The sequence below is a fragment of the Wyeomyia smithii genome, chromosome 2 (assembly GCF_029784165.1).
Source record: "Wyeomyia smithii strain HCP4-BCI-WySm-NY-G18 chromosome 2, ASM2978416v1, whole genome shotgun sequence".
In the NCBI taxonomy this organism is placed as follows: domain Eukaryota; kingdom Metazoa; phylum Arthropoda; class Insecta; order Diptera; family Culicidae; genus Wyeomyia; species Wyeomyia smithii.
This window is the reverse complement of record NC_073695.1, coordinates 246,706,204-246,733,202: the sequence shown is the minus strand read 5'-3', so window position 1 is coordinate 246,733,202 and position 26,999 is coordinate 246,706,204. Positions and strand designations below refer to the sequence as shown.

Genomic DNA, 26,999 nt, shown 5'->3' with positions numbered 1-26,999 from the left:
GTAATTTTTCGATGTTAGGTATAACTTACACTAGTATTAATGCCTTGTTGGCTATAATTAACATAAAACAAATCATGCGGCGAAGACGCATAATCGAGGGCAAGGAACCGAGGCGGCACAAAGTCGCCGTGGTTTCCGCGGTCCGAGCCAGCCGCCGACATGCCGTCGGAAGCGGCGGCCTCTCGCATACAAACAACTGATCTACTGGTTTTCTAGGATTATTCAAACAGGTTTTCTTTCCCTTAGTTAAGTCCGAACGAGCGGTAGCGAGTAAGGACAGCATACACTTGGACAATAGAGTCGGCCTAAGGCCGCGAGTATGTGTTGTTAAAAAGAAAATAGACCATTTTTTGGTTCTGCCATTCGTTATTCTGCCTTATGAAATATTCTACCTTTCGTAATTCTGCTTTTCGTGATTCTGCCTTTCGTGATTCTGCCTTTTGATTTTCCGCCGCATGCACTGTTTTATGTCAGCTATACACGCAAAACTTTTCCTTATTACCTTAGAAGCAATAGCGCAAAATTGCCTTTAAGGTAACAAACCTATTACTAAAAAGGCAATAAAATTCTTCCCCAGTCAAGTAACAACACATACTGTCATATATTTAGCACGTGTTACGGGAGTACGACCATCTAATAATGGTCGTGCAACCACATGCAAGATTTTTTCTGTCATAAACTGCTCCCTTTCCATCTCAAGTTAAAAAAAAATCACACACCGTCGCATATGTTGCACATGTTACAAGTTTCTTCAATCTCCAATTCATCCGGTGAGCGTGTATTAGTTCGCTCGTTGTATGCATACGGAGTAGAGGAAGAATATGACAAGAGCTGCCAAGCAGCATTTTCCCCGTCATAGAGTATGCAAACGTTGATGATTTCAAAGACTTGAAATGCGTCTTTAAATGACATCACGATCTGTAAACTGCGTTAGAGAAAAACAAAAACATTCGCTTTCTTGCAAGCTATTTACAGCACATACTCATTGGTTCATGGAAACTCATTTGCACCTGTTTGAAAATACAAAACTCGTGCCCATCCAGAACAATATTCGCAACTTCGGCAACTCTGTTCAGACAGTATAACATATTTTCATTTCATGTAAACACTGGGGGACGAGATTCTCATTATGTGTGGATGAAGGGAAGCAAAAATGAATCTGATCGTTGCATCAATACAAATGCAGCGAGTGAAGTCTTGCTAACACATGCACTGCGGTGCTTGGCTGTATGTTCTCCTGCAGAAACTTATACAAGCGTGTGCCCGTCATAATTTTTGTTACTTTTCGGTTATTACTATTTGTGTATAATGCGCAGTCATAAGACACAATAAGTAATAAAAAATTGCCCAAAAGTAATAAAATGTTCCCCGTTTGCGTTGGGTGTACCCAACAAGCCGTTGAGACTAGTGTAAGCTATACCTGACATTGGAAAATTACTCTCCGCGACGCCGTGAGAGTCTTCAGGATCTAAGCCAAACCAGTTTGGTATTTCGAACCTGATAATATGGCTTGATTTGCACCTCCCGCCAAAACTGTATTTCTGCCTTTAATGCCCTTCGAAATTCTCCCTTCATATTTCCGCCTTTTGAAATATTCTGCCTTGTGTGTACGGTCATAGGATTCTGCCTTTCATGATTCTGCCTTTCATGATTCTGCCTTTCGTGCTTCTGCCTTTTGTGATTCTGCCTTCTCTGGCGAACCCCTCTTAGGGTTTCGAAGGGGCTCGAGAGTGCCCCCGATGCTCGAACTACACACATCACTCGATCCATAATCGCTTTGACCAACGGCGTCAGTTTGTCCGGAAATCCGTAGTCGTGCATAATTTGCCATAGCTGGTCCCAATCGATTGTGTCGTACGCCGATTCAAAATCGATGAACAAATGATGTGTGGGCACGTTATATTCGCGGCATTTCTGCATAACCTGCCGAACCGCGAATATCTGATCCGTGGTGGCGCGGGCACCCATGAATCACGCCTGGTAGTGCCCCACGAACTGCTTTGCAAATGGTGATAGTCGACGGCAGAGTTTTTGGGAGAGTACCTTGTAGGCGGCGTTCAGCAAAGTGATTGTCCGATAGTCGCAGCACTCCAGCTTGTTGCCCTTTTTATAGATGGGGCACACAATACCCTCCATCCACTCCTCCGGTAATCGTTCTTCCTCCCAAACCTTGACAATGACCCAGTACACGGCTCTAGCCAGTGCTTCTCCACCGTATTTCAATAGCTCGCTGGGAAGTTGGTCCACTCCAGCAGCTTTATTGTTTTTCAGCCGACCAATCTCCTCCTCCACCACCAGGGATTCGGGGGCTGGAATCCTGATGTCTTCTGCTCGTGCACCAAGGTCAGTTGCCATACCGTCCTCGCGCTCTACTGCATCGCCGTTTAGATGCTCGTCGAAGTGCTGCTTCCAACTTTCGATCACCTCACACTCGTCTGTAAGGCGGTTGCAGTCCATATTTGTTATTATCAATACCTTTTTTTTTTAGCATTACATAGTTTCTCAAAAATGAGTCGTAGGCTTAAAAAAAAGCACAAAATGACATCTTTTGCAACATCTATGCAAAGTTACAGCCTAATCAAAAATGGTCGATTGAAATATCTTTTCCTACTAATAGACAGTATCAAACTAGGCCCTCAACTATGTTCAGAGCAAAATAAATTTCTTGAATTTGATAAAACTTTTTGTTTTTTGCTTAAGAGCCAGTTCGCGAGAGCCGCAACCGCCTTTCTGAGGGACGTTGTTTTGATGTTCTCCGATTGGGCTGAAATTTTCAGCGTTTGTTTGTCTATTCAAGGTAGAAAGTTTTGCAAAATTTCAATTTTTTTCTTTGAGGTAAAGTGGGGTAAAACGGCCCTTGAAAATGTTATGTCCAAAAACGTTCAAATACTAAAAAGTGCAATAACTCCTGCTAGACTTAATGGATTTTTCTAAAAATTTGTGGTATTATTTTACACTAAAAGTACTTCAAAACGCATGGTAACAATATAGGGTAAAGAGGTAAATTGACGAAAAAAACGCATTTTTCTTTAAAAAATTGTCAATTTTCAGGGTCATCCTACTCTTTTCAACATCGCTAGATAAAATATCTGAATATGGCGTTTTGTAGAGCAACTCAAGAGCTTTGATGTCATGTATAAGCCAAGTGTACCAAATGGGGTAAAACGGCCCTAGAAAGTTTTTTTTTTTCAAAAAACCGTCAAAATCACTGTAGTTTCTGCTAGACTTAAAATATTTTACTAAAAATTTGGATTTTCACTGTACCTTACCAGAGCTACCTACTTTATCAGAAGATAGGCAATTTGGGGTAAAACGTTCCTTGAAGATTTTTTTTTTGAAAAATGCCGTCAAAATCACCAATACTGCAAGACCTCGGGTTAGACTCGACTTAGCGATTTTCGGGGTGCTATTTTCTCTACAGAAAAGGTCCAGAACCAGAAGTGAGCATTTTATAAACAACTACAAAGATTTTATTTGGCATAATATCCAGATGCATCTTTTGGGAAGTGACTAAAAAGGACTAAAGTTTTCCTTGACTTCACGAAAAGCTTCAAACAAGGTAAAAGATACTATCGACACGATGGTCGCGAAAATAAATAATTCCAACCGAGTACCTACTTATCCGTGGAGCAAATAAAATCGTTATTTGCACGATTCTCTGCAATAGTTATGTATGCAAAACTTAGCGTAAAGGAAGATGGTGCTTTGATGAACGTTGAAGAACATCATGAGTAAAAATTGTTAAGCATTAATGTTCGAAGTCGTGATTTTTCAAAATGATTGTTCATTTTTGTTGATACAACAGCAACCAGAGTAACATGATTTTTTTGGCCAACACTCAGGAAAAAGTGAAGAATGAGACCGATGACAATTAAGTTTAAAATAATCAAATTAAAAAGATTTAAATTAAATTTAAAAACAATCAAATTAAAAAGATGAACATGAAACTCAAACCATAATTTTCTTCATTTGCTTTAACAAAACTCGAAATATTGCAGTCTTTCAGCAACCGTCTCATCGATATTGTCTTTTACAGGGTTTGATGCTTTTTTTGAAACCTAGTGAAAAAGTTCAGTCCTTTTTAGTCAGTTTCCAAATGATGCATCTGGAATTGATATCAAATAAAAGCTCTTTAGTTGTTTTATAAAATGCTAACTTCGGGTTTTGGACTGTTTTTTGTTGAGGAAATAGCACCCTGAAATTCGCCAAGTATTTTCCAAGAAAAATATTTTTTTTTCGTCATGTAAATCTATTTGTCACTTTTGTCATCTTACCCTTAAGTTCTAACTAGAGTTATAATCTAAAATTTCAGTAAATTTATCAAGTCTAACCCGAGCTATTGCAGTTTTGGTGATTTTGACGGCATTTTTCGAAAAAAAAAATCTTCAAGGAACGTTTTACCCCAAATTGCGTATCTTCTGGTAAAGTAGGTAGTTCTGGTGAGGTACAGTGATAATCCAAATTTTAAGTAAAATCTTTTAAGTCTAGCAGGAACTACAGTGATTCTAGTGATTTTGAAAGTTTTTTGAAAAAAAACCTTCTAGGGCCGTTTTACCCCATTTGGCACACTTGGCTTATACATGACATCAAAACTCTTGAGTTGCTCTACAAAACGCCATATTCAGATATTTTTTCTAGCGATGTTTAAAAGAGTAGGATGACCCTGAAAATTGACAATTTTTAAAAGAAAAATTTGGTTTTTTGCGTCAATTTACCTCTTTACCCTATATTGTTACCATGCGCTTTGAAGTACTCATAGTGTAGAATAATACCACAAATTTTTGGAAAAATCCATCAAGTCTAGCAGGAGTTATTGCACTTTTTAGAATTTGGACGTTTTTGGACATATCATTTTCAATGGCAGTTTTACCCCACTTAACCTCAATGAAAAAAATTGAAATTTTGCAAAACTTCCTACCTTGAATAGACAAACAAATGCTGAAAATTTCAGCCCAATCGGAGAACATCAAAACAACATGCGGTTGCGCCTCTCGCGAACTGGCACTTGACACTTCAATTGATTTACACCAATTCTTCAGAAATCTAGAAACATACCTTACCAAAAGCAAAAAAAAAACGAAAATAATGTATTCATTAGCACGTATAATAAAAAATACAATAAAATATCGTTCACATCACTAGTCATCGGCAAAAGAAAAACAATGAACATGCCCAGCCATAACTCATTAGTAACAGCGAACAATATCTTCAAACTCATCAAAGCATTATGTTTCACCTCAAAAACACGCTGCGGAGGCATAAAAACTTAATTATGCGTGGGAATTTCCCGGCTCCGCTCGGTACCCCTGAGCCAGCTATGGCGTCACGCCGTTTGCACTTCTTCTCGGCAAATGAGCACAAAAATCTTTACGCGCCAAGTGGCATCCAACAACGACGACGGCGATCGTATTTTTAGCCACATGAGTGAGCCTTTTTTTTCATTCCGTTTCCGCACGGTTTCTCATTGTTGCTAAATTTAGTGAACGAGACGAATTGATACATTATCGATTGTGTTTACGACGTAGGGAGGGTTGCTCTTTCAGCGAATCTCGGGTCGGGTGGAAAAGAGACGGTGTTTTTTCCTTTATTGAAGAGATTACTGACATAATTTGGATATTTATGCTACGTTTCATAATAAAGTTTCATACACTTTTTTTTTTGCTCTCCTAAATTTCTTTAATGAAAAGTAACATTTTACCCTACTATACTCTTTCACCATTGGAATGAAAGCGCCAAGTAGCGGCTGGGTTACTATGTCGAAAGCGAGGTGTAACTTGTAATAGACTACTTTTTTCTTTTCATTGGAAATGCAGAAAAGAAACAATAACAATGCCAGCGTAAAACGGATCAGCAATCATGATTCTGCGAGACATATGCATCAACTAGCTACAGGATCTAGGCATAAACATTGCCGATCTTGTTAAGCGTGCTGTCATAATTTACATTACAAATACTGCCTGAATGGAGCGCGCGTTCGCAAGACCCAACCGACGCTCTTTCTGAATGTTTGGACAATATCTGGATGCTTTGTGCTGTGAAATGACAATGGTCACGAGTGGTGATTAATTCTCTAGTTATTCAAGAGCAGTAGAAGAGGGTTCCCTCCGAGGTTAACTAAATGTATTTTTTTATCATAATCAACACCATCCCCGTAATTGTTTTTTTATTGTTTGCCCGATCTTGCTTGAGATTCAAGATTAGCTTAAAAGTTACCTTTAAAGTTGCTAAGGTCTAACTTCGTACCCTCTTTTATGTTGTCTCTCTGTTTTCTATCATTTTTAATCGATAATTTTGGCTTGCAAGTGTGGCAAATGGGGGCATTAAGAAGTAGCTGCCACTATACCTCTGCTATGAGGGCTGCTCTATAAACCTTCTTCCTTAAACACTTACTGGATTAGGTCAAAACTACGAGTAAAAAAGAAAAATGCCGTTTGCTTTTAGACAGGTAAATTTGCACCATAATGAATGGAGGGAAACTGCACTATAAGATTGAAAAGAAATTGAATTTACATAGTGTTAGATGAGAAGAACAGCGGCACTCAGAGAAACAACTTCCTATATAGAACGGAAGGCAACTTTTTATGTCAAGCAGAATTGTTGACAATTTTATTTGGCGTAAAGATTTACAACGAAATAATCCATTCTCTCCTGTCTCTCTCTTTTCTGTGTCTCTTTCCCTTTCCTCTCTCTTTCTCTTCTCTCTCTTTCTCTTTTTTCCTCTTTCTTTCTTCTTTCTCTCTCTCTCCCTCTCTCTCTTTTCAGTTTTTCTCTATTTCCCCCCTTTCTTTTTGTACTAGCCCTCTTATTCACTCGCTTAAGTTACTACATTAGCTCTCCTATCTCTGTTCACAACAACCTTTCTTTGAAACCATCAGTTTTCGGTTCGAAAAATTATAAAAAAACAAAACTTTTTTTTTGTTTTGACCTCTCCCTCATTGTTAGAAGTAACCTCTTCTGTTGTCAACCACCCTATGGCGATACTCTCATATCAAGATGAATGTATGTGAAGTTTACTCTGGAAAGTGCAGCTGAAATTCGTCCTTTTTTCCATATATCGACCTCTTCTTCCTTATTAGGTGACTCACTTGCGAACCACTTTTTAAAGTGATAACGGAACATACATAAAAATACATTCATTTTTATATAGATCTACCAATTTGATTGAAAATTCGCTGATTTTATCGTTCACAAACCGAACCAGCTGTAGGGACGAGAAACGATACACTATTACATAGAATTTCGATTTTTGTGGAAAATTGCATCAACGTATAAAAGCTAGGCAAACATAACAGCCCATAACAGCATTATTTTGTTACCCCATCAAGTTCATCAGCTACGGCATCGTCCGTCTTTTACCGCCGTCATCCCCACCGGTGGATGTAAGTTTATTATCACTTGCTATATAGAGTGTCATCATCTTTGTTATTGCTGTCATTCACCTAAATGAGCTGCAAACGGGATGGACAGCAGCGGGCCGGTTAAGCCCACCTAGAGCGCATTCCCGCGTTACTCTAAAGTAACGAAGCCACGCGTTCACAGCGAGTAGAAAGAGAAAACTAGTGATATGTGACTGTATTCATCGGTGTGCTCTGCATATATGTTAAATGTCCCATTTATGAAGTGCAATCATAAAACAAGCCAACCGCGGTGAACGGCAGAGACGAACGAAGGAGGTGACTAGCAATTTATAATTGTAAATAAGTACATATATAACTAAAAAATCCTATTGGATGGCATTCGTTTTTTTAACTAGGCAATATAGTTTCCTTGATTAATCTATTTCGACAATCACAGCACTGCTCTGCTGGCAGTCAATAAAATGCCCTTCCCGCTTCAGCACGTGCCTAGAGGACTATCCAAGAAACGGGATCCGTTCGACCGTTATCTTTTCGCAAGCTGATGTCGACTCGAGACAACAGTTTATGTTAGCAGTAGCTTCATTACAAAGTCATTATTATTGATTGTGCATATATTAGAAGCACAATCTGTCACTCAATACCATAAGAAACTGGATGTTGTGGAACCGGTAGGAAATAACTTCCCTTCTTGGTGGACTCCCTTAGCGGGAACAGTTTATTGCAGACTATAGGTAATCGAACTGGACATGTGCTTTCTGCCGGACATAAAGTTTTGCTATGGCAAACAAACCTAAATCACCCGAACTGTGTGATCTTGACCGTGCGTCTCTCGCACTCTGCCAACCGTCTTCGCTGCTTCTTATGTGGGCAGTCGACGCTTTAATGGATGATTAGCTGCGAGGTATATTATGGTTTCAACGTGACCAACGTGACTCAAAAATATGTGCTTCCCAACTACACTCCTCTACTAGCTGGCTAATCGACTATAGAAACAACGGATTTCAGACGCAGTAGTGCAAGGAAGACGCTATACTCTGGCCTAATCTAACTTATTCGCTAAAAATCATATTTCCGGACCTCAATGTGAAAAAATTCGTTGGCACAGGTAGGGGTTATAGGATTGAGCTAGAGGGATTTGTATTATCCAATTGTTATAAAATCTTAGAAACAAACAATTCATCTAGACGTTTTGTATCTAAAATAAAACAACATTTGCTTCTCCCAAGATGTTAGTTGCTGAATCGCTGATCGTTAGTATTCTTTTGGTTATTGGCATAACTTATGGAATTGTCAATCAAAAAGTATGAAAACAACTTTGAATAAATAAATCGAATAATTATTCATATGAGGTCTGTATAATTTTAAATGTTCCTTCGCTCTCCGTTGAACGCTATTGTATCACGTTTGAATGAAGACAATTCCAAGTAGTACAATATTTTAAATCCATTTTCAAACTCGAGCAATAATACTATACTAGGCCATCCCATTGGTGACAGGAGGTCTGTCAAAAAAGATTATTTCTGTATCTAAATGATTGAAAGTAATGAAAAAATGGGAAAACCACTTTTATATTACTATTTACTACTTTACTTTACTTCACTACTGTCCTGAGCAGCCGTTCTCCAGTCTCCTCGTACACCAGCAGATCGTGCATCTTCTTCCACCGCGTACATCCACCGCATGCGAGGCCTACCTCGGAGTCGACAGTCCCTTCCTGGTTCTCTACTGAAGATAGTTTCGGCGGCTCTCTCATCAGGCATGCTAGCTACATGTCCAGCCCACTGAAGCCTGCCCTGCTGTATTACCCTCATTATATCAGCATGTTTGTATACTTGGTACAACTCATGATTCATGCGTCTGCACCACACTTCATCTTCCAATTTACCGCCAAGTATCGATCGCAGAACTTTACGCGCAAAAACTCCGAGCACTCGTCGACCAGCTTCCTTCGGCGTCCATGCTTCATGTCCGTAAAGGGCCACCGGGAGTGTCAGCTAAAGTGCTGGTTTTGTGCGAGTTAGCAATATTACTATACTTAGTTCAATTTGATGGACCCCTCGGGCACCAAGGGGTCAAACGATTTCTGAAAAAGTCGTACTTCGAGCAATTCTTGATGTTTTTTGAATCTATTTCTCTCGAATTTATCGTTAAACTCTCTACAAACAGGACGTCGTTTTGAAGAGGTATGATAAAGTTTCCTATTGAAATTAAAAAAAAAAAAAAAGAGCGCTATCTTGGATCTCGCCACCATATAAAATTTTATCAGAAAAATGTGTTTTCGAGCAAGTTTTCAACCGTCGATTTTTAATTTGGTACTACCATTGGAAAGCTAAGAAAAAATGCTTCAGGATACATGCATGAAAGTTTCGCACATTCCAACCAATATAAACTCACCAAATTTGTTTTCTCATTTTTTCACTACTCTTAATTATTAGATTTTTTTTTAATTATTTAGATACCAAAATATCCTCTTTGAAAGACCTCATGACCAGCGTTGCCAACCCTCCAGTTTTTCCTGGAAATCTCCAGTTTTTTTGGCACGCCAGCGAAACAGCTAAAGGTCCAGTATCTCCAGTTTTTCGAAATTTGTTCCAGTTTTATCCAGCTTTCTATTCGTTGCCTTATTTATTGAATTCATTCCCCTTGAATGTTTGGTCTTTTCAATATTTAGTGCATTCGTGTCCTTCAGTTTTCTAGTTCAAATCGAATTCCGGTTGAATCTTCAAAGTTTCGAGTACGCCAGATTTTATACCTAGTGACCATAATCTCCATCAGTAAAATATAAAAATAGCAATGAATTGTCTCTTCCACTTTTTTATTTGCATGAAATAATACGGTGCAACTTATGTATACACTAAAGTCGCTTTTTACGCGGGGGATACGTGCCGCGTAAAAAAAAGGCGTAAATTCCGGAATCCGCGTAAGAAAAACCGCGTAAAGTCCGGAATCCGCGTAAAAAAACCCATCGTTGATTTTGCATTCCGAGTGAAGGGAAACCGAAATCCGGGCAAAAAAAATCCCGCGTAAATTCCGGAATCCGCGTAAAAAAACCGCGTAAATTCTGAAATCCGCGTAAAAAATACCGGGTAAATTCCGGAATCCGCGTAAAAAAAACCGCGTAAATTCCGGAATCCGCGTTAAAAAAGCCGCTTAAAAAACCGCTTAAAAAAACGCGTAAAAGCGACCTTAGTGTATTATTGTTATTTACGCAACATTTTTTAACCGAAAATTAAACAAATTCCTGCAGAAGCTTCAAATTTTTGTATCCAGTGTTCTCCAGTTTTTTATTTTGAATTCTTCCAGTTTTTCTTGAAAAAGGTTGGCATCGCTGCTCATGACAAGTGGGACGGTTTTAGCGAGAATTGCGCATCTGAGACGGCAGCTCATGAATATTTTTTTTATTTTTTACTTACATAATCTTCGGAAGTAAATTCTTTTGGTCTGTTTGTTGTAAAACTGTTTTATACCGAATATTTTTCAATTTTTGTCGTCATCGTTCAATCAATGAAACAATCCAAATTATTTAAATAATATATTTAAAATTTTAGGATGAATTTTTATTTTTATTTAAAATATGCGTGCCACTTCAGTTTTGTCAACATTGTCAACATTGATAAAAAATATTCACTGCAAGCTTATCTCTAACTTAGGTAATAATAGAAATAACCCAGTGAAACTTCTAACAATCATCTGACTGTTAGCATCCACCCAACCCCCTGACATGGGTATTATTTATTTTTAGAATAGGATATCAAGTACACGCAAAATTTTTCCTTATTACTTTAGAAGCAATAGCGCAAAATTGCCTTTAAGGTAACAAACCTATTACTTAAAAGGCAATAAAATTCTTCCCCAGTCAAGTAACAACACATACTGTCATATATTTAGCACGTGTTACGGGAGTACGACTATTCAATAATGGTCGTTTCAATCACATGCACGATTTTTTCTGTCAAAAACTGCTCCCTTTCCATCTCAAGAAAACAAAAATCACACACCGTCGCATATGTTGCACATGTTACAAGTTCCTTCAATCTCCAATTCATCCGGTGAGCGTGTATTAGTTCGCTCGTTGTATGCATACGGAGTAGAGAAAGAATATGACAAGAGCTGCCAAGCAGCATTTTCCCCGTCATAGAGTATGCAAACGTTGATGATTTCAAAGACTTGGAATGCGTCTTCAATTGACATCACGATCTGTAAACTGCGTTAGAGAAAAACAAAAACATTCGCTTTCTTGCAAGCTATCCAAAACACATACTCATTGGTTCATGGAAACTCATTTGCACCTGTTTGAAAATACAAAATTCGTGCCCATCCAGAACAATATTCGCAACTTCGGCAACTGTGTTCAGACAGTATAACATATTTTCATTTCAAATAAACACTGCGGGACGAAACAAAAGTGTTTCTAATTAGACATTTGAGGTTGACGGGTAAGATTCTCATTATGTGTGGATGAAGAGGACAAAAATTAATCTGATCGTTGCATCAATACAAATGCAGCGAGTGAAGTTTTGCTAACACATGCATTGCGGTGCTTGGCTGTATGTTCTCCTGCAGAAACACATACAAGCGTGTGGCCGTCATAATTTTTGTTACTTTTCGGTTATTACTATTTGTGTATAATGCGCAGTCATAAGACACAATAAGTAATAAAAAATTGCCCCAAAGTAATAAAATGTTCCCTGTTTGCGTTGGGTGTAGGCAGTGACAAATGTTACAAATTTTGTCGTCAACACCAGTATGCACGATGTCAAGTGACAAGTTTCAGGAATGTTTTTAGTATGTTTCTAAATTAGATTGTACTCCCACCAGACGTGAATTATATTTTGATCCTAGAGAAATACAACATTCATTTAGAAGTATTAAAACTCCGCAAAAAATAAGCCACAGTCTGTAGATTGTCTTTTTGATTATAACTCTCCTCAATAATTATCCACGCAAAATATTGAAAATAAAAATGAGACTCTCTGCATTCTACTAAAACAATTTTATATTTTATTCCGACTCAAAATGTGTTTTTATACCTCAAAACTTCTTAATATCTAAAAGGTATTCTTTTTACGATGGTTTCGACCGGTCAAAAATTAAGCTTTTCCCAAGGTAGAAACATTTAAGCGTGTTATTTTTGATATAAGGATAAACCCACAAAAAATAAATCAACTTGAATCAAAGTTTTAAGTTTATATTCATTTAATTTGAAACTTGAAATGTTTATAACTCTGAACCTTAAGGTTCTCTTTATTAATATTCTAATGTTACCGTGATAGCCGAATTTCGTTCAGTACATTAACGAACGTGAGATATCAGTCGCAGTACCGGCCTAGTACACTCGCCCCAACACCCAACCGATTTGGTGGACAGCAATCTCTCTTTCTCCCCACCGCAGTCCAATCCACAGCCAGGCTGCTCGCGTGCAGCGTCATTTGTCGGTACAGTGCACCACGATCGGTCGAGTTTTTCCAGTGCGCAAGGGAAAATCGTTACAGTTTATCGCTGTTAGTGTTGTGTTGTTAGTCGGTTGCTCAGGAAGCAGTCTGCGAGAAAGCACCCAGATTGTCTGCCGGAGATGATTCCGAAACGCACGTAGCTTTCGTTGCTTTTGCGTTTGCTTCTCTGACGGCACATTTGTAATTGATTTTGGCGCTCTTTTTGCGTAGTACAATTAAAATAAGGTTGTAATTTTTAAAAGTATCGTACAGAAGAGACAAATCCGTGTAGTGGAATACGATTTGTAAGGTTATTTGAACTATGGCTACCAACTGAGGTGACAAGTGCATGGCGGTCGGCCGACAAAAAGTTTCATGCGAAAACCATGCGAAGGAATGGAGAGCTGCGAAAAACTGCGGAAATTGAACATACGTTTTAAAGTATCTTGTTACCCGTCGCGTTTCTGCTTGTTTTCTCTGTATACTACTGTATTCTATACTGTGCTGATACTAGATATGCTATGAATCCGCCGAGTTGTGTAAACAGTTAATAAATGAGAAAAAACGACGTAAAAGCAGTAGTAAAGTAAGCTGGTTAGTACTATACGCGAACAATTATGATGTTGGGAGATCGTTGATGAAGTGCTACAAATGGTTGATTATTGGAGGTTTCGTCTTTTGTTTTGCCAGTACCGTGAACCGGTTAATCCGATTTAAAATTTGGAATGCTTCGTTTTTCAGAAACAAATATAATTATAGATGAAAACGTCGCTTCGTCTATGTACTCCGTTAGTTAACAAAATCAAACTCAAACGATGCTCTATGGCATTTTAAACAAGCTTAACAAAAAATATTATATAAAAGTATGTTAACACATTCTCGGGATTCTTCGAATGGATTCTAGATCCCAATGAGGAAGTCCCTCTTCCTTACGCAGTTATTCGGATCCTAATTTTATTGATCAATCTATAGAAGCTCTACCTTTATCTTGCTTAGACTAAAATTTGGAATGATTTTAAGTCAGTCATAACTTTCAGTTAATCTTCAGATACAAATTAATACAGTGTGACTACACGGTTTTTAGTTTTCCTGGCCGATTTGAATGAAACAAAATTTCTCGAAAAAAAATTGAAGCCAGTATAGTTTCCAATTTTGAATTACACTGGGGTATTTTTTACGCGTTTGCGTTGAAAAGCTTAGATTAGATTTACTTATACTAACCTTATTTGATACCGCGTACAAATAATCTTCCCAATCGCGTAAAAAAATTATTATTGTTATAAAATCGTGTTATTGTAATAAAATCGCGTTCAGAAAACGCATGTGAATTCTTTAATTATGTAACCGGATTCTGAAAAGAGCCTTGATTTTTGTAAATAAAAATACCTGTATGTTAAATAAATTGTAAATTGAAAAAAACAGTAATAAATACTTTTCAAGAGCAGCACCTTTTAAAAAATTGAGGCTTGCTTATTTTGAACTAGGTTCAATTTAAATTTTATCTATTTCACTTCGACGGCTCATATTTGCCACTGCGACATTCTTGCTGATTGTCTTTTGTGGCGGGAAGGGCATTATAATGAAAGAATAGAAAAAATATTGATGAAAATAAAAATATTCAATCAGAATGAATGAAAAAGTCTTACAGGGTGACAAAAAAGTCCGGTCACACAGGAAAATCTCAATATTTCAAAGAATAAGAATAGCTTTATTCAGTAACTCATAAAGATACTTCACAGACGATATCTCGGAATTACACCATCTTTCTCTGATCGAACCAGCTTCAGACGTCTCGGAAACGGCGCGCACGTGCTCCATCGGCATATCGTCCCAGATTTTCGTGATAACTCGCTTGAATTGCTCCAAACTTGTTATTTTATAGTCGTTCAGCTTCGACATCATGTATCCCCACACGAAACAATCCAGTGGATTCCATTACTTATTTTGGAACCGGGAAACGTTCAGTATGTCCGCAGGAGCTCGCTGGAGGCTCACACTCAAAACTCGATCATTTTGGCGATTGACTGTTTGCTCCAAAACGAACAGCTTCTCGTCCGAAAAAATAATCTCGTCATCTGCGCGCCAACCGAGCAACTCCCGCAACCGTTGGTACCTCTTGTCCTTTGTAGCTTTAGTAACCCCATGAACCACCTGTTTTTTGTACGGTGTAAGTTTTAAATCTTTGCGCAGAAGCAGGCGGATTGATTCTCGGTTCATTTTAAGGTTCCTGGCCAGCTTCTGTGCAGTAGGCGGGATTCCGGCGAATCCGGTCTCGTATAATCTTTTTCAGCCTTGGACTTCTCACAGATCTTGGTCGTCCAGATCGTGCCTTGTCCTCGGTGCCTTCGGTCTCTAGGTACCGATTTATGGTCCGGTACACGAATTTCCGGTAGATTCCGAGCGGTTTTAGGTGTTTGAATATGTGTCCGGGTTTGTACCCTTTCACATATTCAGCGATAACAGCTGCTCTTAACTCTGCCATGGCTCACAACTCAATGTTAACAAACTGCACAGAAACGAAACACTGCCACTTTGGGCAGCAAAGTTAACCCTTTCATTTGACATATAGATGGCACCAGAGAGATGCAACGTGTAGGACTTTTTTGTCACCGTGTAGTTTTAGCAGAGATTTGTTTTAGAGAAGTTGCGTTCCATGATTTTACTGAGTTTTAGTCTGCAGATTTTTTGTTCAAAAATAATTAAATTATCTAAAACTTTTTATTTGACGAAAAAACTTGTTTAATGGAAGATGAAACCTTGTGTTTTGGTTCCGGATTTTTCGGGACATGTTGTTGATGTTTGTGGTACCCGTGGTTCTGTGTCTAGTGTTGTCGATCGGCTAGCTCTCTTATGATGTCGGGTTTGATTCCCGATCAAGTCGAGAATGTTTTCGAGCTGGAAATTTTCTCGACTCAGCACTGGGGTACAGCAGATCGTTGTACTTATCCTACAACATGCAAAATGTGCCAAAAACAATATAATAACGAGTTCTCTCAAGTAATGAAGTTGAACGAGACCGCTATTAGCCCCACAGACTAGCGTGCGATATTGTTGTTGTTTGGGTAGGTTTAAATCCACGCGGAAATTGGATTTTGTTTGTTGTGATTAAGAAAAAGATTTGAAATCCTCAATGTCCAATCAAAAGAAAGTTTTTTTTACAAGTAGGAATTAAAATCGAGAAGCAAACACTGGAGGACAGAGAAATGTTTGAATAAAGCTTCGAGTTACATTATTATTATGGTTTACCGAAAGCATGCAACAGCTTTTGTTTACCAACAGTCCCTGAGTTCTGAGCATTATTTCCAAACAATTCTAGTCAAACGAACAACTGACGGTCTGACAGGCCACATATGGGCCCGGTGCATGCCATTACCGATTGGAATGTGTATTTGCAGCTTACCGGGTGATTGTTAGAACCGAAATAATGCACATTTATCCATTTGTTCGAGAATAAGAAAATTGTACGTTCTCTAGAAAATTACCGATCGCTTGACGACGACGTTGCCCACTGCCCCACGCGCATTTGATAATCCAACGTCAATAGCTATGGTCTTTCTTTCCATCACTCGATGAAAGCCGCATAATGTGAATGTTTTTGCTTGGAACCTGAGTGCCGTATGTGTTGCTCATTGAAATGTCCACTACACAACGCACTACTTTCATGACGAGGGTAGCTTGTAGACAGTTGATAGACAGGTATGCGGTACGATTCCAATTAAAATGTTATCATTTGTGCCTTGATGTGTTTGAAATGGTTACTGCTAACCTGGCAATGAAAGGCTGCGAGCACTCTCGAACATCTTATTGTTTCAGAAGGATTTATGGTATAACTTTATTATTCATTCTCCATGGAGTGATTCTTGTCCACAGCGAACCCAGAGGGAAGGCCAAATCTGGTTCTCGAATCGAACCAAAAAGTACGACGACCAGAGCTATCTTTTTTGTTTTATCTCTCTTCCTCATTAATCACTGATTGATTATGTTGCATCCCGGGTGTTATTTCCTTTTACGCGAAACAACATCAGCGGTCCAGGTTCAGCGTCGTGAGCGAGAACCAGTTGCGGCCTTGTCTGCGTCTACCAGACGCAATTTTTTATGACCCCTCTGAGTTAATCAATCAGCGACGTCTGCCGGTAGAATCTTCAGCGAAGGAGGACAGTGTGGCGTGGCGGTGAAACAAAAACACGCACAGAACAAATATCGGAAATGGACGCTGGTAAAATACCGGAAGAAGTGCGAAAAAATGTTTTTTTTTTTGTGTAGGTTATTTATGAGGGTGGGATGTTTTTGTTAATATGTTGGTTATCTAAGTTGAAGACTGATTTCCTTCCTCCGAAAATGGGCTAATAACATACAACTTTTAGCCTACATTATAATATCGAAATGTTGGATAATATTAAAGGTTCCTATGCTGGATTGGATTGTAATACGTATATGAAGAGCCTAGTTGGACTACTACGTATGAAAAACGAAACTTTTCTGAGATGTTTTGAATTGAAATATCTATGCATTCCAGGTAATCATATAAGTTTTATTGCAATTTTATTGTTATTGAAGAGCAGCATTAAATTGCTATAAGTTAGCTTGCTTGTAATTTCAATCTATACTCGTGTCGATATTTATCGAACGAAAAGAATTTAAAGATGACAACGTTATATTGTCTCAAAATAAAGGAGATTTATTCAAATTTCATGGAGAAATTTTGGGAGAATTAAAAAAGATCAAGTAGGCAGAAATTGGATACTTGAGAAATGAAAAAAATCACACGAATTAAGAGCCAGTTCGCGGAGACCGCAACTAGGTCTTGTTTCGAGGTTCTCCGATTGGACCGAAACTTCCAGGGTTTGTTTATCTATATAATAGAACAATTTTTTGCATAATGTCAGATTTTTTAAAGGGGTGAGTGGGGTTAAAAAGCACGTCAAAAATTGATGTCCAAAAATTGCTAAAAACGTAAAACTGTTATAACTTTGTGTAAACTGAATCGATTGTCATGAAAATTGGCATGTTTATTCTACTCTATAAACGCAACAAAATTGGAAGTTGCTATCGAAAATACATGATGAGATATTCGCATTTTTCTAAAAAAATAAGGCGATTTTCACAGCCGTTTTTCTCTTGCCAACAGATCTAGGATTAAAATCCAAATATTACGTTTTGTAGTGCAACTCAAGAGCTTTCATTAAATATATTTAAAAAATGCGCCGTTATAAAGATGCCTGAGAAAATCCATTTTTTTCTAGAACATGTTATTGACCATCATATCGAACCCATTGTGCGAGAAGCGAAACTCCGGTTTTGTGTCCTTGTTCTTTATGCACTAATGCACTAATGCAAAAGTTTGCAGAAATTTAGGTTTTTGGAAAAGGGGTTAGTGGGGTAAACCGGCTCTTCCAATTCTTGTATTCAGAAACTGCTCAAACCGTAAAGCCGGCTTATTCCCGAAGTTACACGATGAAATGAGAGGTTATTTTTGGAGCCAACAGAGGTAGAATGAAAGCCAACAAAGCCTTGCGATACGTTTTGTTAAACTTATTTTCAATATGGCCTTTGAATAATTCAATAACCAAGGGGTCGAATGTAGTATAAAACCAAATAAAATCTATATTTCATTATCTTTATTTTAAACCTGTATTATCATCATCTAAGCACTCGTCTAGCATATTAGTAATTGCACTCAATGCATTTTCAAAGAATGCATTTTTTCTTGTGGCTCTGGTATCAGCAAAAACCTTATGAAAATCAATGTTTGAGAATTGATTGATTCATTATTACCAACCAATATTCATGACGTTCTCGTACATACTTCAATGCTTTATCTTTACTAACTTGTATTAGCTCAAGCTTAAAAAAAGCAAATCCTTGGTGCTACATTCCGATCCGGAACTCAACCTTCTGTTTATTTTTTACAGACTGTCTGTATTAGCTCAAGCTTATTTTGCCTATATAACGTAGAAAAGTGAGCAAAAACGATTTTATTTGTTCTACCGATAAATACATTTCCGGTTTGATTGCCTAATTCCTGCAGAAGGGTGTACTTGTGAAATCATTCCTTTATGAGCATCTTCCGGTGAAATTTCTTTCTAATTGTAATTTAATTCTTTAAAGGGCACATCAAAAAAAGGCTTAACAAAAAGTATCACGTGGCTTTGTTGACATTCGTTCATTCTCTTGTTGGCTCCAAAAATAACCTCTCATTCCATCGTGTAACTTCGAATGAAAGCCGAGAGTAATTGTTTTACGATTTGAGCAGTTTCTAAATATGAGATTTTGAAGAGCCTGTTTATCCCACAAACCCCTTCTCCTTTCAAATTTTGCAAACTATTGCATTAGTGCATAAACAAACATAACCTGAAAATTATAGCTCAATGGAAGAACAATGACACAAAACGGAGTTTCGCTTCTCGCACAATGGGTTCGAAATGATGGCCAATAACATGTTATAGAAAAAATGGATTTTCTCAGGCATCTTCATAACGGCGCATTTTTTGTTTATATCTAATGAAAGCTCTTGAGTTGCACTACAAAACGTATTATTTGGATTTTAATCCTAGATCTGTTGGCAAGAGAAAAACTGCTATGAAAATCACGTTATTTTTCTAGAAAAATGCGAATATCTCATCATGTATTCTCGTTAGCAACTTCCAATAATTTCATTTTGTTGCCTTTATAGAGTAGAATAAACATGCCAATTTTCATGACAATCGATTCAGTTTACACAAAGTTATAACAATTTTACGTTTTTAGCAACTTTTGGACATTGATTTTTGGCGTGCTTTTTACCCCACTTACCCCTTTTCAAAAAATCTGACATTATGCAAAATATTGTTCTATTATATAGATAAACAAACCACGAAAGTTTCAGTCCGATCGGAGAACCTCGATACAACCTCCCTTGTAAAGGTGGTTGCGGTTCTCGCGAACTGGCTCTTAACATCCCTTCTTTCGAACAAGAAATCAAATTTCCGGGTTTAAAATTAGGAATGTTTCTGTATTTGTTTAAAAAAATAGTGCTGAAACAAAAGTTCATTGCTAGAATCATATAGTAAATAAAAAATCTCTCACTGTGAGATAGTTTTATATTCGAAAGTTCAGAATAAAATAACTTTTATTGTTCTGTTGCACTATCATAATCGCAGTGAAGGTATCTAAGCCAACTGACTTCTAGATGCAAAAAGCCGGTATTGTTAGTTTTTGGTAGAAGTGACGCAACGCCCATATCTGATTTCGACCGAAGAAGTGAGTGGATGGCGTGACGCGATTCACTGAAAATCCTCCGACAGCGAGGGCAGCAACCCGGGGGGACGCCCGATACGCTGCCCACCGGGAAGGAACCATAACAAACGACTATCTCACGTAATAGTATCATTTATCATTCGCGCCACGCTAAGCCGGAGCGCGCTCTTTGTGGCGGTGGCGTGAATAAAAGCTATAGAAGTACACTGCAATCCGATTCGGCGCAGTAAAGCGAGCGGAACGTGGATAAGGTGACAATAAATTAATTCGAATTTCCGAAACCGTTTTGTCGGTTTTGGTTTTGAGGTCTCCGGCTCCTGTTCGAATCGATTTTCTGCATCTTTGCACGATCGATACGTTGACGCATAACCGACAGCCGGCGTTAGAAAAGTGAAATTAACCGCAAGATTGAAACAGCTCAATCGTTTAATGCGTCTATTGGCGTTGGATGGTTTTTTTACCTTTCGTTTTAAGTCAGTATAATTATCGACTGATTGTATGACTTTCTTAGCATGGCAAATCAGACACAGTTGAGACAAATGTCTCTACATCCGGCTGTGATTAATCAATTCTGCGGTTGTTTTCGGTTGAATGATTTAATACTTCATGACAATCTGTAGAGCATTATAAGTTCGTCATTTGTTTGTTTTGTTTCTTGTGACATAATAAATTTGAATATCGATCCTTGGACTTATTTCGTGAAATTCAGCAACTTACGGGGACGCTCCCTTTGTTTCGCTGATCAAAAATAAAAATTTGCTTCTCATGTGTATCAACCTCTCAGCCATTTTGTCCACCGCACCTGTCCTTTCAGCGGTGTATCGAGCACACTGGATACCCTTGCATCAATCAAACCGTGTCACATATTATATCGAACAACAGATTACATCTAAAGACTTGCGTCGTTCGTTCGCCGCGCTACATTTTACACTCGAAGAAACAACCAAATTGTCCTTCGAAAGTTGCGTGCCAATAATAACACATCACCGCGGCAAGCACACAAATCGCGATGAGGCGGCGAGGAGCAGGAATACTTTCGCGCTCGAATGAACGCTAGTGAGATCGATCGCACTTACATGCTGACTGTCGGGAAAACTAGAAGAAAGTTACGAGCAGCCGATTGTGCGCTCAAGTGTCTATCGCATTAATTAGTCTAAGTTAGACATGAATCTGACTGTTCCGGTGGTAAGTGGGCGTCTGAGGCGTAAAAGTATAGCCGCTGAAGTTGTCCACTGCCTGACGGATCTACGCCTGGAGAACGATGATAGCGTGTCTACGGGTGGCCACGGCAAACATCACGGAAGCAAACGTCGGGGCAGCTTGGGCGGCGAGCCTCAAAGACGTCCTTCACTTGTTTCTAGGTACTCGCAAATATTATTGTGGAATATTCTGGCAAACATACTCTACAATGAACAAATATACTAATCATTCATTTTTCTTTATTATAACAGGTGGTTCAAGCACATTTCGGACGCTGCAGATGCTTACAAAGCGCGTACCAAAGGTACACACGAGTACGGTGAGGATGCCTCTAGTAACGCTGGTCAGCCTCCGAAGGATTCCTTCGAAACGGTTACCGAAGCGCAAAAGATCGAACAAACTTCAACTCCGATCGATCGGTTAGAGCGCAAGGATAGCAGTCTTCAATGTCGTGCCATCAGTACTGGGGGTCCCGGTTCCGGGGTGGGTGGCACTGCCACTAGTGCAAGTGCGAACAGTGGCTTGAACAACAACGAAGACTCGTTGCCGAATAAAAACCGGACTGCCAACGAGAACGATGACAACGTCGAGAATGAGGAAAAGGAAAAGATCAAACGACGCAGCATGCTGCAGGATTACAACGGTTCCGGCGACACCGGACCGGAGGATGAAGATGATTACGGTCCGGACAGTCGAGGCCGGGGACTGAGTAATACTCGAACACTGACGCAGCAGTGTTCGCTCGTTGCACCGAGCGAAATACATGTCAGCGTAAGCAACACACTGACAGCCGAGCCGATATTGACACCTTCAGGTAAATATACTACTCCAGAGACGTTGAGCCGATTCCGATGAAGTGGTTTGTTAGTACACAGGGCACTGCGGGACTTGTTCGTTGGCTACTATTTACTCGATCGTTTATCTAACGTCACACTTTGAGTTGACGGGCAGTAGAAATGAGGCCACCCAGAAGTAATAAATTAAGCGTTGCCGGTTTGCGTAAAACAACTGGAATAGTGTCGATTCAATCTATGAGGTTTGACAACTAACTTCAATTTGGTTGCTTTGCCATTTCTTTTATTTCATAATTCTTTTTGCAGTGTGGGTAAGATTTCATTTGGTGATGAATAATTGCTTATAAAAACGAATATCACTGTCAAAACAAACAGGCACGACTTTTACTTTTCACGCGATGTCGAACTCCTGGAAAAAATTGAATTTGGACTGCCAAATTGAATCCGTATTATGTAGTAATTTGTCGAGTAAATTCAAAAGAATGTTGATTTACTTTTCAAAGGAATACGTGAATGATGAGATAATTTTGTTATCCTTTTTGAAATACAAAACATAATTTGCAATAATAGTCCTTATTAGCCATTTTGCAGATTTCGATGGGCTGGATCCCATTATTAATATTAAAAGTAAGGTTTTTTACGGACTCTCTCAAATGACTGTAAGAGATATTATTTTTCGATCCGATAATTTACTGTTCGTACGCAAAATTGATATTAATTTCCAATCTAACTTTTCCAATTGTATGCCGCATATTGCCATCGAATTCCGTAGGGCAATTTCCTTAAAAAAATCTAATTTTAATATATTTTTCAATTGTCATTTTTGATTCGGCTGCAAATTTGCACAAATGTTCCTATGGGCTAAAGATGTCATTTTTTGAATCAGAACTTATTTTTGGAAACGGTTTTATTTAAAAATAAGATGTTTAGATTTCAATATAAACTTAACAAAAAATAAAGCCAGAACATTTTGTTTGATCGGTGTGACGTCTTCGGTAAAGTTGTAGATAATCATTTAGCCTTTCCGAGAACAATAAACACCGTAGGCTCTCCCAGTTGATCTAGAGGTACGATGCTGGCCTAACAAACCAGTCGTCGTATGTTCGAGTCCCGACTCGGGAGAGACTGTTAGTGTCAGTAGGATCGGAGCGCTAGCCCCGCAATGGTCCTGTACACTTAACAGTTGGTTGCGAAGTCTGTGTATAATAAACAGAAGGTCGAGTTCCAAATCGGAATGTAGCACCAAGGCTTTGCTTTTTAGAGCAATTCCACAGAAAACGGGCAACCAATTTAATAGAACATTTTTAATTTGGCTGAAACTTTGCATAGACGTTTCTATGGGCTAAAGATGCCATTTTGTGTTATTGGTTTAATTTCTTGAAACACGACTCATTTTTGAGATGCTATTTAATGATAATTTGTTTGATCGATGTGACGTCTTCGGCAAAGTTGTTGATAATTTCGTCTTTTCAAAAATATGTACACTCTAGGAAAAAAATATATTTTTTTTTTTTAAAAAAAGTTAAAACAAAAATCCATTGTTTAGATAATCTTTAAAGAAAAAAAGATTATTTAAAAACTAGCTTTTTTTAGATTTTTAAGTTTTCTTTCAACTCTTTTCAAAGATAAAATCTTTTTAGGGCGTATTTTTTTCGGAAAGACAGAATTGTTATCTACAACTTTGCCGAATCACGAGCGGGGGCCTAGTGTGGTTGGTAACGTCTCCGCCAACCACGCTCGACGCCTGGGTTCGAATCCCACCGCCAACATAGGTGTCGATGGTTGTGAGGTGGCGTGATCCACTCACAACCAACCCAACTGGTCTAGATTCAATCCTAGCCGACACCGGGAGATTTTCTGAGGCGAAAAATCTCTGGGATCACGCCTTCCATCGCATGAGGAAGTAAAGCCGTTGGCGCCGGTTCGTTAATAAACGGGTCGTGAGTTAGGGTCCTGGGTGTGGAGTCGCCTCCCTGGGCGTCGGTGATTGGCCACAACAGTGGCGGAACTAGACCGACGGAAAATAAGCGAGAATAAAAAAAAAAAAAAAAACTTTGCCGAAGACTTCACGATGAAACAAACCGTTTTGGCTCTGAAAATATTTCTAATCATCAATGCTTTACCAAAATAGCATTTTTAATAGCTTCACAAAATCATTCACAATCTTCACAATCGGCATCTTTGGCATATACAATAGAAACGTCTATGCAGAGCTTCAGCCAAATCAAAAATGACAATTTAAAAAATATATTAAAACTGAGACATTGTTTGTGCAACTGCCTCGCAAAAAAATCTGATTTTTGTACGCAACTACAAAATGTTATTCAAATTAATAGTTGTTTAAACTAATAAAAAAAATAAAAATAAATCCAAAATTTGTGTACAGTGTGTTTTTTTCGAGGACAAAATTATTATCTGCAATTTTGCCGAATACACCATATCGATCAAATGACTGGTTTTGGCTCCTGGGAAACATTTTTGAAGTCAGATACTTGTTCGCGCAGAGAACTTTGTGCTGACATATGAATTAATTTGACTCAGTCGAGTGTTTTAAGTGAACATCAAAGATAAAAATATTTTTAGAACTAAAACGACTTGTTTGATCGGTATAGTATTTCCGGCAAAGTTGTAGATAATAATTTTGTCCTCAAAAAAAAAATACACTGTAAAAAATATTAGAAAAAAAAATTATTTGGAAAATCTTAGCTTTTTTTTTATTCCTCCAAGTTCAAACAACTATCAATGTTTAGCTTATATTGTGTAATTTTCGTAGAAAAAAATCAGATGTTTTTTTTTTAATTTTGTCTGTCTTACGGTGTATATTTTTTTCTGGAAGGACAAAATTATTCTCCACAACTTTGCCTGTTTGACAGTAATAACTTGTAAACTTTACATATGAGTTGGAATGTAAATATTGCCCAAAATTTCAATCATAGAAATGTTTCACGTATCCGCGTGTGTCTCACAATAAATGATATTTAGTGAAAAATTGAGTTGGTATAATAGAAAAGAGAGAGAAAAATAATTGTCATTTTTAACGTCGAAACAAGTGATCTGGAAAGAATTAAATTAATTCGTTTCCTGTATATGAAGTATTTTAAACTAAAAAAAAACACGGAACCCTCAGTTCAGTCGATCTTATAAAAATATGCATTCTTCCGCTACTGCTTGCTATTTACAACTTTTCTACTGCTCGTAGAACTAACAATATCTTTTTCAATTGTTTACCCAACACCGCCTAAATCATACCCAGTTATTACAATTTCGAATTCAAACGATTTTAAAATAGGCACATGCAAATTTATATTCCCCACCGCATGTAAGAAAAAAAAACTATAATGGACCATTTCTAGAATCAATAAACGCCAAAAAGCCGAATGCTGCAGGCAGGCAAACTTGTTCGCATTCATTCAAGCCAGGAGGAAACGAAATAATAGGGTTGATCTGGCGGCGGAAAGATACAAGCGCGCGCGTAAACAGATAAACATTTGCGTTCTTGCCGGTTTTGGCCAAGAATGGCACTGGCCGTTCTCGCGTACTCGCTGCAGCTCTGGTAGCGTGCTTTGTTTATTGTTGTAGCGTTTATTCAGATTCGCATCTTTTCGGAACGCTAAATTCACTAACCTGTCAGTGTGGCTAAACATACTTCGGGCATTGTAGAAATAATCGCCCACCAATGACACTGAACTGAACGATGACGGAATCTTTAGACAAACTGCATCTGACGGCTGTTTCCCAGTAGAAAAAAATGTAAACTAATTTTGTGTTTCATATTTACAGAAAAACTTCGCCGATTAGACCAGGCCATCCGCAGGACGCTGGTCGAAAAGCAGCGGGTTGTCTGTGATATGTTTAAGGTGCCGGATGAACATTTTCTGGCGATCGCGGATATCGCCGCCCAGCCGGAGGCACCTCAAAAGGAACCAACGGATATTATCCTTGCCGCATTCTCGCACATTCAGTCACTGACGGATGTACTGAATGAACACATGCGAGTATCTCAGAGTCAGGAGATTTCCGCTGTATCCACTTCTGTCTGTGATGAGTGCAATCGTCGAGCCAGTAGCATTAAACCACTGCTACCGTTGACCGCTAAGCCTTTGGTCCTAACGGCTGCCATAATCGGCACCGGACCAGAACTGAACGGCTCCGCTATCGATGCCGTCAGCAGCAGTAATGCTGGTATTCAACCCAGCGTGGGAGCACCTCCGATTGCTTCAATGCTGGAAAACGATCAGGTTAACATAACCGAAGACGAGGATGGTTACTGTGAAATCGATGAAGTAAGGTAAGTGTGGTCAGCGCGAGGTATCTTGCTTGGTTGAGTGATCGATACACTGGAATCCATTATGATATTATTTATATAATTATCTTTGTTAAATAGGGCTGCCGCGGTATTACTCGAATCACAATTGCTGGAAGCGCAGGCGAAAAAACTGGCAGCAGAGGCGGCCACCTATGCCGAGGCAAGGGCACCTGATTCCACATCGCTCGATGACAGCGGTGGTTCCAAGACACCAGACTCGCACTTCGAAATCAACGATAACTATGACTCCACACAAGTAGGTTCCCTCTCGAGTTCTGTAGCGCCCCAAAAACAATAACCAACCAATCGTTTACTGCTTTCAGAACCACTTGCCACCGAAATTCACCGGAATGGATCTGTGCGGTAGAAATCGACTGCTGCACGCTTCAGTCATTGCGCCCACCATACCGTGCCATCTGATAGCGAGCCACGTGACTGGCCTGAATGCCCAAATATCACAGCTCTTGGTATGTTCTCGACGGTTAATCAATCTGCATTGCAATACAATTTCCTTTTTTCTCTTAAAGCCAAAAATTAGTGAACGAGATTTAGAAAGAGAACAATTGAAAAGGGAAAATCAGCATTTACGGGAACTACTAAATGCAATGCATCAAGAGAGAGTTTTAGAAACGCAGGTGCGGATTTGGGACGACAAACTGTTTTTCAGCTTAAA

At 38.7% G+C, this 26,999-nt stretch overlaps 1 protein-coding gene across 4 annotated transcripts in view; it reads left to right on the top strand.

Annotated features, from left to right (window-relative positions):
- Positions 1–26,999, top strand: part of LOC129722502 (rho guanine nucleotide exchange factor 11) — a 114,466-nt gene that overhangs the window by 83,607 nt on the left and 3,860 nt on the right. For all 4 annotated transcript variants that reach the window (XM_055675967.1, XM_055675966.1, XM_055675968.1 and 1 more), the window contains 5 exons: positions 21,478–22,040; positions 25,801–26,308; positions 26,405–26,582; positions 26,650–26,793; positions 26,854–26,961. In XM_055675967.1, the coding sequence (XP_055531942.1) occupies positions 21,478–22,040; positions 25,801–26,308; positions 26,405–26,582; positions 26,650–26,793; positions 26,854–26,961 (1,501 nt within the window). The remainder of the gene's footprint in view (positions 1–21,477; positions 22,041–25,800; positions 26,309–26,404; positions 26,583–26,649; positions 26,794–26,853; positions 26,962–26,999) is intronic.